Source organism: Octopus sinensis, linkage group LG1 (genome assembly GCF_006345805.1).
Source record: "Octopus sinensis linkage group LG1, ASM634580v1, whole genome shotgun sequence".
Classification (NCBI taxonomy): Eukaryota; Metazoa; Mollusca; class Cephalopoda; order Octopoda; family Octopodidae; genus Octopus; species Octopus sinensis.
This window is the reverse complement of record NC_042997.1, coordinates 44214106-44229514: the sequence shown is the minus strand read 5'-3', so window position 1 is coordinate 44229514 and position 15409 is coordinate 44214106. Positions and strand designations below refer to the sequence as shown.

The window sequence follows — 15409 nt, the reverse complement described above, 5'->3', positions numbered from 1 at the left end:
CCCTGAAGAGGAATGACGCTGATATGCTCTGGTAGATATGCAACATCAGTGTGCATGGATGACAAAGTGCAAATGTGCTGAGAGAAAAATTGGGCATAAAAAGGAATCAGATGTAAAATGCAAGAAAGAAGACTGCAATGCCGTGTGTATGAAGAGGACAGTTGTACAAAGAAATGCCAATCGCTTAAATTGTACTGGGGGAAGAGGGAGACCCAGGAAGACATAGTGAGAGCTGATTGCAAGATGTTGGACATGATGGAGGAGATGGCAATGGACTGAAATGTCTGGCAATATGAGGTTCTTGATAAGACCCATCCACCTCAGCAAAACTGAGTTCTGCAAGTGCTGCGTGTTCCACCCACATCATCATCGTTTAATGTCCGTTCTCCATGCTAGCATGGGTTGGACGGTTCAACTGGGGTCTGGGAAGCCAGAAGGCTGCATCAGGCCCAATCTGATCTGGCAGTGTTTCTACGGCTGGATGCCCTTCCTAACGCCAACCACTCCGTGAGTGTAGTGGGTGCTTTTTACGTGCCACCCACACAGGTGCCAGACGGAGCTTACAAACGGCCATGGACCGATGGTGCTTTTTATGTGCTACCGGCACGGGGGCCAGGCGAGGCTGGCAACGGCCACGAACAGATGGTGCTTTTTACGTGCATATAACATTAATTCACAAACCTTACCCCAATGAACCAAAACTACACCTCTTCTTCATGCGCTATGCTTTTCTGTCCCACCCCGCTCTGTCATCACTCTCCTGTCCTCCCTCTTCCAAGTGTATTATTGCTATCCCTGTCAACCCCACTATATACCCATTTTCCACCACTCACTGCATTCCCTACTTTCCTCCCCCCCCCCCCACCTCCTTTACACTTTCACAAACTCTCTATCATGCACCCGGGGCAATCCTCTAGCATTCCATTCGTATTCACCTCCTTGTACCTTGAGACTTTGCCCTGCTACATCACCATCATCTCCTCTCTCCCTCCGACTGGACCAACCCTGTATCCCTTCTACAGCAAGACACCCGCTTCTGTTCCTCTATTTATACCCTAGCCTCTCACTAACGGACACAAAGCCACCCCTCTCAATACCACTTCCTTTCTCAGTCGAGATGTCTTTGTCTTGCTTGTTATTTGGTGACCCTGTCAGAGCTGGTGCCACATAAAAAGCAGCCAGTCCACTCTGTCAAGTGGTTGGCATTAAGGAAGGGCCATCCAGCTGTAAAAACCATGCCAAAGCAGACAGTGAGCAGAGCACAGTCCCTTGGCTCACCAGCTCCTGTCAAACCAGCTCCTGTCAAACCAATCAAACTCATGCCAGCATGGAAGACAGATGTTAAAGGATGATCGCATAATCGTGGCCATTGCCAGTGTTATGTAAATGGCACCTGTGAAACCATGGCTGTGGCTGTTGCTGGTGTCCTGTAAATGGCATCCATTACACTCTTGAAATGGTTGGCATCAGGAAGGACATTCTGCTGTAGAAACCAAGTCAAATCAGATTAGTGGAACCTGGTGCAGCTCTCCGGCTTACCAGTGCCAGTCAAACTGTTTACCCCATGACAACATGGAGAGTAGATGTTAAATGACGAAGATGATATAGACACATATACACATATATGACATGCATATGTGTATATATATATATGTGTGTATACATACATATGTATATACAGACATATGATGATGATGTTGGACCATTGAACTTGACATATTTTTTTTCATTCTCTCGCTATTTATTTTCTCTTATTCCTTTCTGTCAAAGAGCATCGGCTGAAACAAAAGACTATTCCATTTTTTCCACCCACCCCCGAGTGTCAAATTTAAACACTTGCTTGTTGTTCCAACAGCTGTCTTTGTCTTTCTATAAATATATACATTCAATGTATGTCATCATCATTGTTTTAACAACCATTTTTCCTTTTCCACATTCACCTGGGTCAGAACGAATTTATTGAAAAAGATTTTCCATGATCAGTTGACCTTCTTGTTGTCAATCCTATTTCTATGGTAGATAATATTTCCCCCAGAGCCACTCATATTTGAAGTAAAGATTGACAGCAAACAGCATCACTTGTATCACATACTATAACTGCATGATGTCAAAATAAGAAAACACAAAAGCACACACACATTAGTTTTCTTTCTGTTTCAGCCAACTAAACCCACTCACAAAGCTTTGAACTAGACTAGGGCTGTAGTAGAAGACACTTGCTCAAGGTACCATGTAGTAGGATTGAACCCAAAACATGTGATTGGGAAGTAAACTTCTTAACTACACAGCCATGCCTGCACCTATGTATTTTCATATGTATATTACAAATATACATAAATACACACAAGACACAACATACACACACACACACATATATATATATATGAAAGCAGTGTAGCTCACCATTGTGCATGATACAATACTTTTGTAACAGATGGTTTGCACATGATTAGCCTAGTCACAACTTATCCATTTCAACTCAATTATATGGAATGATGAATTCAACAACAAATTTAATAATATGCCTTTTCCCTCACATCTTCATATCCTACTTTTGGAACTGTTTTCTACTCTAATTAGAATTTTTATAGGATTTTTACTATAAAGAATAGTTGTCTTTATGTTCACTAGAAGATATCCAAAAGTAAATATTTTCAACATAATTCTCACAGAACATAATGTGATTCTGTACTGGGAACTACATTATCTTCATACAAAAGGTTACTGAAAGTATCAAATATAGAATTACTCTAAAACAGTTTCAAAGAAAAAGATGAACAGATGGATCTGGAATACAACCTGACATAAATATCTTCACCAAGACTTATGTCCATGCAAATACACTACACACACACAGTACGTATACTCAAAGTCATATTAAATTCATTGCATCGTTGAGTATTCTCTTCCCATCAACCGTCTTAGTAGAGAGATCCGCTTCTCTTTCCTTTTACTAGCGTCATTTTAAATTAAACTTGTCCAACTTTATCCACTTATTCATTCTTATGCATCAGGTTGGGTGGAGTTAAAAATAACTATGCACACAACCCTGAAGTTCATGTTTCATATCCTACAAATCACCATCAGATCCTTCTTTTCAAATCTTCCCTGCTCCCTTGAGTTCCTTTGTCGCATTGAAATCATTAAAGCTAGTGATTCCCGGAAACACTGGTACCCTCCCTAGTGCTAATTAATTCACCTTAGCCAGTGCTTTCAATTAGGAAAAGAGAAGGGGCCCTAATGGAGACTGTGACGATTGAAAAACAGCAGAAAGATTGTCAGATTTAAGAGAGATTCCAGTTTTGTAACCTTGCCAAACATCATGTTGAAGACAGAAGAATTACACAGATACAAAATCTAATTTGACTTGTCATTAATAAAAGTGGGGTAGAGAGTGTCAAAATATGTCCCTCATATTCAATGTTTGAGTGAGGACAGTATTTGTCAGTTTGAGAAGACCAGACCTAGACAACATAGGTTAGACTATTCCTAGCAAACCGTCTTATGAGGTTCATAGTTTTCAGTCCCTGATTATTCACTCAGTTAAGACCAGGTGATTACTGAAATTCTACAACAAAAATGCAGCCGTTTTTTTGTACTACTAACATAATATGGAGTTTCCAATAATCCTCATTCTTTCATGACAATTTTCCCTGGTGTTATCGAATTTTTAAAGCTACAACTACAATGATCAGTTTTCTTTCATGTTCAATTAATATAACGATATGTGAAATTTCCAAAATAATTCTTACACATTACAGACCATCCAATTAGGATTTTGTTGTGGGAACGATGCTGTCTGCATATAAAAAAATTGCCCCGAGCCTTCAACCCGAATTACTTATAACAGTTTCAAAGACAACAACAAAAAGGTGTAAATGACAGCATTAAATGGATTTATAAGAGTGTGCGCGCGTAAACACATACAATATATATATATATATATATGTGTGTGTGTGTATGTGCGTATACACACACACACACACATATATACCTACACACACACACACATATATATATATATATACACATAAAATGTGTGTACTCATAGTAACATTGACTTGTCACTCAATCGACAGTCTTATCAAAATGTCGCTATCGTCATATCAAGTAGCGATATCTTACTTTTTGTTATCACTTTAAGAGGGTACAGCTTAAAAGTTTAAAAGAACACGATTTAAAATCCGGCAATATAAATTGCAACGAAAATGTTCGAGATGATATAGAGAAATAAAAGCAGAGGTCTTCAGGTGTGTAAAAAAATACTAGCACGTTTATGCAAATGAAAGTGCTAAAATCTAAAATCAAATACACAAATATATATATATATATATAAATAATAATAAAGACACGAATTTGATGGTGGAAGTTAAATTTAAAGCACATTAAATAACAAAAACTCCATTAGATACTCAAAATCTTTGCTAAAAAGTTATCAAAGATTTCCATTTAAATGTTAATTTAAAACAAGATTAACAGAGTGTAAAGAATTGTATATTTCTTTGAAGGGTGACAAAGCATGTGAGAGAAACGTATTTTAGTAGTAACATGTCTTTACAGTGGTTAAATTTTTGTGTAGCTCAACAAACTGTTGATATATATATATATATATATACAACATTAGGTAGGTTGTTACGTTTCATTTTGTGTTTACACTTTTAAAGATTTCGCTCGCCACACCCACCGACGAAGCAGGGTGGATTATTATTATGAACACACACGCACATGCGAAGTTAATTAAACATTTTCAGTAGTGAATTAAACTGGCCGGAACGATAGCATTATATTAAGTAATATCATTAAATAATAAGCTGGATGAATAGTATTAGTAACAATAAATAAACTATTATTGTTGTTATTGTTATAATCAATTATAATATTTCAATTAATGAGAAGAAATAAAATATATATAATATATATCAACTGGAGAATAGAAAACAATTAGCGTATGGAATATATTGCAGGTTGTCATTGATTAGTACCCACGTTTTTGGCCGTCGACGAGCCGGAGGAAGAGAAACAACAAGATTTAGTCGAGGTTCGACTGGTCATATTCACGGTGTTGTCATTATCTACAGAATTGTCGTTGATTGGTGGCAGTCTTTGAGCAATGGAGGTGAACAATTCGGGAATATTTACAGCAACCAAGGCACTAGTTTCCACGAAAATAGCCTGTATAGAGTCAGCGTAAGCTTGGGCATCTTTAGCAGACACCTCTCGAAGATCCTCGGCATCACATTTATTTCCTGCAAGAGCAATAACTGCGTCGGTGACACCATGTTTCCGTAATCTTTTCACCCACTCCTTTGCAGATCTGTAGGACGATTCCTTCGTAATATCATACACCACAATAGCAGCAGCTGCACCGCGAAAGTACATGGGTGCTAAAGCATGGTATTTCTCTTGTCCTGCTGTATCCCAGATTTGGAATCGGAATGTTTTGCTGTCCAACACTAGATTCTTCACCATGAAAGAAGCGCCAATTGTGCTGCCTGGATTCTCGCGGAAAGTGTTTGTCACAAAACGCCAGACAATGCTTGTCTTTCCGACTCCACTGTCACCGAGCAGACAAATCTTTACGTCTCTCAAAGCCATCTGAAGAGCCTTGGATTTATTCTTTGTTTGGAGTTCTCTTCCTGCAGGGCGTGTTTCGTCTTTTATAACAAGTTTCACGGTACGTAGTCTCTGTGCTAGGCTTTACACGTAACGCGGAGCACCGCACTGCGAATAGGCAGATCCCTACATAGGGAGGTCACCATTGGTGTGTTACCATAAACAGCATTTAAACGTAAACAAAACCACAACGGTCCACTACCGTATGTAACAGACGCTGGCCATCTTTGCTAGTAGTCAGGTGACAGGAAGTTCACTAGTTTACTGTGGATAGTAAAAAGAAAAAATCGCTTCAGAGGTTTCTTGTGACTAAAGGAAGTAACTCCAAATGGGTTCCTACTACAGTTAACTCCCTTGAAAATGATTTTCTGGTCTTGAAAAATTCCAAGCATTTTAGAAATATAAAAATCACAAGGATTTCTTTCATAAATGTTTGAAACATCCGCTGAACGAGGACTAGTTGATTAAAATATTACTGCTGACTGGTAACGAAATCAATCTGTAATAAGCCAACGCGGGAACTTAGTTTTTGGTTCTCAATCTCGTGGCATATTGGCAAACAGATACAAAAATTACCAGAGCACTAAAGAAAAAAAATTACAAAAGCAAAATAAAAACTAAACATTACTGACGCACTTCGAATGGAAAGCAGAGAAAAAGTAAGAAAGAAAAGGAAAAATAACTTTTCTTTGAAGTTAGAGAATTAGAAAAAAAAACAAACAAACGAAGAAAGCTATTGATCGTCTTTTTTTTAAATAATTTTTTTTTTTTTGGAAGCACTCCGTCGGTTACGACGACGAGGGTTCCGGTTGATCCGATCAACGGAATAGCCTGCTCGTGAAATTAACGTGTAAGTGGCTGAGCACTCCACAGACACGTGTACCCTTAACGTAGTTCTCGGGGATATTCAGCGTGACACAGAGAGTGACAAGGCCGGCCCTTTGAAATACAGGTACAACAGAAACAGGAAGTAAGAGTGAGAGAAAGTTGTGGTGAAAGAGTACAGCAGGGATCACCACCATCCCCTGCCGGAGCCTCGTGGAGCTTTAGGTGTTTTCGCTCAATAAACACTCACAACGCCCGGTCTGGGAATCGAAACCGCGATCCTACGACCGCGAGTCCGCTGCCCTAACCACTTGGCCATTGCGCCTCCACTTTTAAATAATTACACTCGTGTCAACCAAAATTATGAATAACCTGTTTTTTCAAGACGCCCAATAATTGCAATGGATTCTAAAAAGGCTTAAATTGTATTTTTAATAAAACTCGATACAGCTTTCAAGAACCGTTGCTCTTCCCATTTGCTTTTACTTTCTGGTCCAAACTACCTTCAACTAATATTCTGCTGTTTCAATTAAAGAAAAGAAAAGTAGGTATATTATATGGATATACTATACTTCTGGATATACTATACTTAAAAAAGAAAACTGGCAAACACCTCTAATCATTGGTTGAAACACGATCAGGGTTGATATGTGACTTAAACAGCATTGGCTAATCACAGTAATGTGGACACCCTACTATTGCATTGATTAACCGCACAGTTCTCAAAATAACGAAAAAAAAAAAAGAAAAACTTTTTAGATGTAAATTTGGCTGTTCTGACGGATACCAAAGCGATAAGGGCGAATTCGTCGCTTTTATTTTTCTATCGTATAATTAATTAAACAATTGCAGCGTGGAAGGTGTTTATAAGCCATTTAAGAAATACAAAAAAACCCGTTAGATTCACTTCAACATTTAAATTTAATTTTTCAAAATATTTTCGTCGCTTTGATGCAGCCCGAAGTTTTGTCAGTGAAGAGGTCGCGGTCTCAAAGCGACGAAAATACTTTGACAAATTAAATTTAAACGTCGAAGTGAATCTAACGGTTTTTGTGTGTTTCTTAAATGGCTTATAAACACCTTACACGCTGCAATTGCTTTCGTTCCAGCACACGATCTCAGATCAGGTCACTTGCTATGCAAGTACATCTCCGTAATATAATTAATTAATATATGAGGTAGTTCCAAAAGGCAAATTGGAGAAAACCCATTATTTTGTGGTGACATTTATAAGAAACTTTTCGATTACCATCGTTGAGAAGTTTGCTTGCAAAAGGAGTCAGTCCCATTCAATGTGTTACAAATTAGAGATAGGGTTCTCGGTGAACTATGGTCACGCCTCCAAACGAGACGAATGTCATATAATTATATTTTATAAGAAAGATGTACAAGCAGCGTAAATGAACGGAAATGTCTACAGTTGAAATCAAATCTGGTTCATATGCAACTCTTCTCGAGAAAAATATTACTTATCCAATGACACTCATAATCATATCTTAAAAGAAGTAAGTTGTCCTATAACTTTTCAAAGAGCAAACATAAAGTGAAATGACGGCCACTGAGATTCTGATTCGTGTCATGAATTTGACTTGCGTGGGAGAAACATCACAGATAGGCTTATATCATGGAAGACCAGAATGAAAGGTATAATGTCAGACACCATGACCTCTGGCACCGCGCTAACGAACTTCTTTAGATTCCATCTGAAGAAGAAGGTGGAGCTAGAGAAAAGGTGTCTGACAGAGTCTGTATTCAAAAAAAGATGGATGCGTGTCGCTCGGATGCTGGGTGTGAAAGGCCCTGCATGAACACGCCACGATCACTAACCAAAAGGTTGCAGCTAAAATATGAGGGCCCGTGGGGTCGGCTATCCTGTTCTTTTATCTTCATTGTTTACTTTGTTTATTTGTCCTTATTTAATTTTCATTGTAATTTCATTCCTTTGTAAATAACTCATCCGACTTCATTGTAAAAAGTTCCATGTTGACCTAAAACATTGTATTGTCCCCATCTGTGTTAATCCGTATGGATAATAAAGAAATATTATATCATTGTTCGGATGTGGAAACTTGAAGACTGAGGCAAAGAAAAATAAATTCCTGCCAGATTTCAGCTCAGAACTGATAATAAATTTAATCTGGTACCCTACCATTTTTAATAGCTCACTACCAGCGCTGGGTCAAGTGGATGTAAGGCCTGTAATAAATGTAATGAAGAGCCCCTAAATTAAAAACATGAATATTTTATCGAATTATAATTATCTTTATGGATCCAGTTTCATATCTGAAGGACCAGTCTATAAAAGCAATTAACACGAATGTGGGTACACAAGCCGTCCGCTACTGATTTTTTCGCTGGATGTGTATCTAGTTGAATCAAAAGTTTTTTCGAATTTCAAGCTTAAATTAATAGTTCAAGCAAATTACATACGCAAAGCATTTATTTATTATTTCTTTACTACCCACAAGGGGCTAAACACAGAGAGGACAGACAAACGGATTAAGTCGATTATATCGACCCCAGTGCGTAACTGGTACTTATTTAATCGACCCCGAAAGGATGAAAGGCAAAGTCGACCTCGGCGGAATTTGAACTCACGGCTACGCATTTCGCCCAGCGTGCTAACGTCTCTGCCAGCTCCAAAATATATTCCATCATGGATGCGCAATGGCCCAATGGATAGAGCAGCAGACTCGCGGTGGGAGGATCGCGGTTTCGATTCCCAGACCGGGCGTTGTGTGTGTTTATTGAGCTCCACGCGGCTCCGGTGGCGACCCCTATTGTACTCTTTCGCACCCAACTTTCTCTCACTCTTTCTTCCTGTTTCATGAGTAACCCTGCGATGGACTTGCGTCCCGTCCAGGGGGGGGGGCACACATAGGCCATGGAAACCGAGCCCATGAGCCTAGCTAGGCTTGAAAAGGGTGCATAAAAAAATAAATAAATATTCCATCATATCATTCAACTACGGTAGCAGTTGAATAATATTCTTAACGTTGCTTTTTTTGTCACAGTCGGTGTCTTCCAATTCAGTTTTAATCGAAATCAAATTTAGTTTTTTTTAATTATATCTGACTAGTGATAAGCTACAACTTTATATCTTTATATATAAAAGTGAGGTTGTGTGTCTGTCTGTCTCCTACGATTTAGATTCCTAACTACTCCCACATTTTGCGGTGCAGTTTAACCAAAACCGGGTATCTTATAGTCGTGATTCATATCGAGCCCTTCTGGGTATTAGCGCGCGTCTACGATGAGTCTACGATTTTAAAAAATATTTACCATCAATTTTTCCCATTTTTAATGCATTTTTGGCATATATAAGGGAAGTAACTCTCTAAAAATTTATTATTAAATCTCAGAACGTAACAGTAACACCCCACCCACCTTTGTGGTTAGCCATATTGAGATGGCTATTATACTTTACATCTCTAAAAATGCTTATATAGTTATTTCCCTTACAAACCCGAGCAACGCCGGGCGATACTGCAAGTTTAGACATAAAATACTTAAAATCTGGTGCAGTAGAACAAAAGTTAAGAGGAAAAAATGTATAGACCAAACTGGTTGACCGACGGGTAGTAACGCCTTACATCGACACTTTGAATCCACACCATTCTTTTAATTTTGAATAAGAATTATTATAAATGAAAGAGAAATGTTAAAGGAATACATTGGCAAAGGTTTTGTAAAATTTTATCCAAGAGCAAAAAAAAAAGACATTTAATTCTCAAATTTTTATCAATTTTTGGGTGATAATAAAGGGACACTACTCAGGCATAACTACAGATTCTCCCCTCCCCCATGAATTTAGATAATTTCTACTACTACTACTATTACACACACACACACACACATGAAATTTTAAAAGTTCAAACGGGGAATTATTCCATTCAATGTTTATTATAGAGATTATGCAACGAATTATACTTTACACTTGTATATTTAACTGTGCGTGTATATTCCTGATTTTGGCTTCTAGAAACGTTTACCTGGTGAAAAGAAAAATCGTATACAACAGATAAGTCGTCTCAATAACATATTTCTGTGGACCAGACCTTTAGCTGTTATTTTTAGCATAACGAGTTTTCTGGTGAGGGCTTCATTTGCCTGTTTGTTGCTTCAGTAGGAATCTACGGATGCACAAACGCACAAAAAAACGGAGAAAATGAAACAAATATGGACGACTTGTTCCGAAACAACCCTGAGTGGGAAACAGTTCTAAAATATAACCCCCAATTGTTTTCCCCCCAAAATTCCTATGTCCTCAGAATCTAAATAGTCCGAGGTATATTTGTAGAGGATTTCATAAAAAAAAAATATCCATTTTCTTGAAAGTTAAGACGAATTGAAGTGGACTCTGGGGAATTTTCCGAAATTCCCCAACCAACCCCCTCCTAAAACACTTTCCCAAAACAAATTTTGTGTATTCAGAATTTACATGATGTAACACATTGGTAGAAAATTTCATTAAAAAATATCCATTTTTCTGAAAGATATGATCATCCAAAATCGGGGTGGGGGACAGAAATCTGTAGTTATGCTCACTACTCACCTATTAACCAAACTATTTCTTAGGCGCACACACAACAACAATTTATTTTTATTAGTCGAAATTATTTTGTTTAAAAAATGAATTTTTTTGCTCAATTTTTTTTTTGTAGTAAGGTTTTTTAAAGTCCATTTCTGAATAAATTATTTTAATAACAAGATTATTTAATAAATTTTTTTATTTTTATTTTATCTCTATGAGCAGTACTGAATCATGTTGTAGGGCTGTTCAGAAAAGCAAATGACCCAAATTCAAATATTTTAACAGTCAATTTTCCCTATTTTAAAATTTTCAAACATGGAGTTAATTATTTGCATGCTAAAAATGATTTTATTTATAATTTATTTATTGGATATGGAAGCACTCCGTCGGTTACGACGACGAGGGTTCCGGTTGATCCGAATCAACGGAACAGCCTGCTCGTGAAATTAACGTGTACCACAGACACATGTACCCTTAACGTAGTTAAGGGGATATTCAGCGTGACGCAGAGAGTGACAAATACAGGTACAACAGAAACAGGAAGTAAGAGAAAGATGTGGTGAAAGAGTACAGCAGGGATCACCACCAACCCCATCCTGGAGCTTTTAGGTGTTTTCGCTCAATAAACACTCACAACGCCCGCTCTGGGAATCGAAACCGTGATCCTATGACCGCGAGTCCGCTGCCCTAACCACTGGGCCATTGCGCCTCCACAATTTATTTATTAATTTTATAGTAAATAGAATATGATTATTTGTGGCTTTGTCTCAATGAGCGGTACTGAAGTCTGTAGTAAGGCTGTTCAGAAAAGGCAAATGCTATGTGTAATTATATTCTATTCAATATTAATTTAATCTATTAAAAATAAAGTCATTTTCTTGGAAATTTTTGAATTTAAAATGACTGCAAAAAATGGTAATTTTATATATTTTTAATTAAAATTTTACTATTACTGCTATTCCTGTAAAGACACTGGACTAGCCAATGAAAAATGGGCACGCATACTAACAATATTCTTAACAATTAAAGCTGGAAAGTAGAGGACAAGAAAAAAAAATCATTAAAATTAGAGCTTAAAATATTGATGCTAAAATTCGAATTAAAATTTTTTATTAATTCATTTAGTACAAAAAAGTGAAATTAATCGAATTTTAAAAAAGATATGAAGTAGTACCTAAGAGTAATATTTTAAGCTCAAATTTTAATGAGGTTTTTTTTTCTCTTTTCCTCTATTTTTCCAGATTTAATTGTTAAGAATATTGTTAGTATGCGTCCGCATTTTACATTGGCTGGTACTATTATCTATTGCCATCATTGTGCCAGAAGTTCAATTCTATGCTTAAACCATTTGATTGATTTAGAGCAGGGTTTCTCAACGGGAGCCATATAGCTCCCTAGGGGACCATGAAACATTTCTAGGGAGCCACAAGGCTAAGTTTGAAAAATATGGAGCCATAGGAGCCTGCGCGGGGTGTGCAGCACAGAAAATTTGGGAATCATAAAATATTAACATGTATGTATGTATTTTTGTGCAACAGATGGCGGAAGACATCGGGGATTCAGTGCTTACTTAAAAAAAGCTGTTCCTAATGTGCTTTGTATGCACCGTGTTCTTCATCGACAGCATCTGGTCGCCAAACACATGGCAGGCCGTTTGAATGATGCACTTATAAATGCTATCAAAGCTGTCAACTTGATAAAAAAAAGAATGCACTGCAAGATCTTGTAAAATACAGAATTTATTTTCTACACTGTATTCAACTTCCGCCACCAGCAGAGAAATATCTACTTCTGTTGGTACCTCTGCCACCTCTATCTTTACAATTCCCCGATCGTATGTTGGAATCAGGAGCAGTTAATAGCTATTTAGTTTTGTTGAATTTTCTTTGGCTTCTTCCGTTTTAAACTTCACCTCAACTGTGCCATAACGTCTTCCTCGACCTCTTGAAGCAGGCATTTACACCTCAGATTGATTTAAGACACTTTTAAATCTGAGTCCGCATCTCTTGCTCACGTCACCCCATTTAGAATCCAACATATTTGTATAATATGGTTTTTCTTAAGGTTTCCTCTTGGACTTGTTTACAATGCGTTTTTGTAAATTATTCTACCATCTTTTGCGAGATTAGCTTTTGAATTCTTTAGTTATTTTGTCTGATAAATAAACTGCCTGTAGTTTTATACACACAATCACGAATTCTTTCCCACTTAGTTTGCAAGCCTCGGTGTTTACTATTTATATTGTACTAGCAGTATCGCCCGGCGTTGCTCGGGTTTGTAAGGGAAATAACTATATAAGCATTTTTAGAGAGTTACTTCCCTTATAGATGCCAATTCGGGCTTTCTTAGCCATTTCTGTTTTGGTGTCTTCAAGCCATGAAGTCGTTGTTCTAAAAGAACGCCGGTCTCCTTGACAACGCTTTACGACGTTGATTTCCTTACACTCCCTTCCCCACAGCTTCACGAGGGAGGGGAGAAGCAAACAGGTGCAGGTGTGACCATGGACGCCAACTCCGCCGCCATCAACACGAAAAATTATGCATTAAAATGGAATAAAAATTATGTTAAATTATTTTTAAAATCGTAGACTCATCGTAGACGCGCGCTAATACTCAGACGGGCTCAATATGAATCACGACTAGAAGATACCCACTTTTGGTTAAACTGCACCGCAAAATGTGGGAATAGTTAGGAATCTAAATCGAAGGGGACGGACACTCACACAACTACAGTTTTATATATATAGATTAAAGTTTGTGCTAGTGATGGTGGTGGCGGTTGAGTTTGTTTCAATGTTCTCTTTGTTTTGTTTGTCACTATTGTGGTTAGTATATACTATTGTGGTTAGTATATACTATTGTGGTTAGTATATACTGCAGTGGTAGAGGTAGTATTACTTTCACGTCTTTTTTCATTTGTGTTGCTTTGTCGATGTTATCGTCATTATTATTGTTATCATTGCATTGGTAAGTGTAGCAAGTAGTAAAGGGGACCTATTTTCGTAATGGCTCTTCAAAGAGCCATCTCCTCCCTTGATTTGAGAAGCCACAAAGCATTTTTTTAAAGTATATATATTTGCTTTAGCTTTATACAGTCAAAATTAGCTTCAAAGGGATGAAAATTTCACTGCGTCAACTAACATCAGAAGCAGCCAGTTGGCTTAATACCAAAATGGTACGACAAAATCCAAAATTACTTAGCTCAAAACAACAAAATTCGATAAAATCGACGTATTCTATTTGCAACAATAATGGTTACAAATTTTTGGGACAAAGCCAGCGATTTCGGGGGAGGGGATGAGTCGATTACATCGACCTCAAAAGGGTGAAAGGCAAAGTCGGCCTTGGAGGAATTTGAAGTCAGAACGTAAAGACAGACGAAATACCCATTTCTTTACTGCCCACAAGGGGCTAAACACAGAGAGGACAAACAAAGACAGACAAAGGGATTAAGTCAACTACATCGACCCCAGTGCATAACTGGTACTTATTTAATCGACCCTGAAAGGATGAAAGGCAAAGTCGACCCCGGCGGAATTTAAACTCAGAATGTAAAGACGGACGAAATACCGGCGTGCTAACATTTCTGCCAGCTTGCCGCCTTTTTCACTTGCAATAATAATAATAATAATGGTTTCAAATTTTGGAACAAGGCCAGCAATTTCGAGCGAAGTGGGTAAGTCGATTACATCAACCCGAGTGTTCAAAACTGGTTCTTCTTTTATTAACTCCGAAAGAATGAAAGGTAAGGTTAACCGTGGCGGAATTTAAATTCAGAACCTAAACTCGGACGAAATGCCGATAAGAATTTTGTCCGGCGTGCTAACGATTCTGCTTGCACGCCACCTTACGTCAAAATGTAATATCTTCTCTCTATATATAAACGGCAGTCTGTCTGTCTGCGTGTCTGTGTGTCTGTCAGGTTGTACCCTCACCCTGACCACGGCTTTCAACCGATTCTGATGAAACTTGACACACACATAGCCCAATGTCATAATTCAAAACTAACGCAGCGACAACTTTGAAAAGTTCCCCCAGTTCTGAAAAAAATCGATAAATTCGACATGGAGTCGAGAATCAGAAACACAAACAACAGACTGTCTAGGGGGCGCAACTCGACCTTTTTAACTCTCAAAAAATAATTTACCATAATTTTTTTTCCATTTATTTGCTATTTTTGGCTATAACTCTCTAAAAATGCTTTATAGTTATTTCCCTTACAAACCCGAGCAACGCCGGGCGATATTGCTAGTTGATCAATAAAATAAATATCGCAATACCTCTAACTAGTATGTGTAACATTCAAGCTGGATGCTAAAAATCCATCATCACAGGTGGCTCATTGCAGGTGAGGAAAGCACAATACATTCTCATTTTCGATGGATTCAGTTGTGGTTTATTCCATCAAGGCTAGTGGGGAATATGATGAACCATAAGG

The 15409-nt window shown here is 37.8% G+C and overlaps 1 protein-coding gene across 2 annotated transcripts in view; it reads right to left on the bottom strand.

Moving 5' to 3' along the window:
- Positions 1-5878, bottom strand: part of LOC115213288 (ras-related protein Rab-22A) — a 26405-nt gene extending 20527 nt beyond the window's left edge. Inside the window, exon 1 of one of the 2 annotated variants that reach the window (XR_004997946.1) lies at positions 4987-5878. Coding sequence is in view for 1 of the 2 variants with exons in the window: in XM_029782223.2 (XP_029638083.1) it covers positions 4987-5595 (609 nt within the window). In the remaining variant the exon portion in view is untranslated. The remainder of the gene's footprint in view (positions 1-4986) is intronic. The other variant, XM_029782223.2, reaches the window with a different exon arrangement.
- Positions 5879-15409: the final 9531 nt, after the last annotated feature.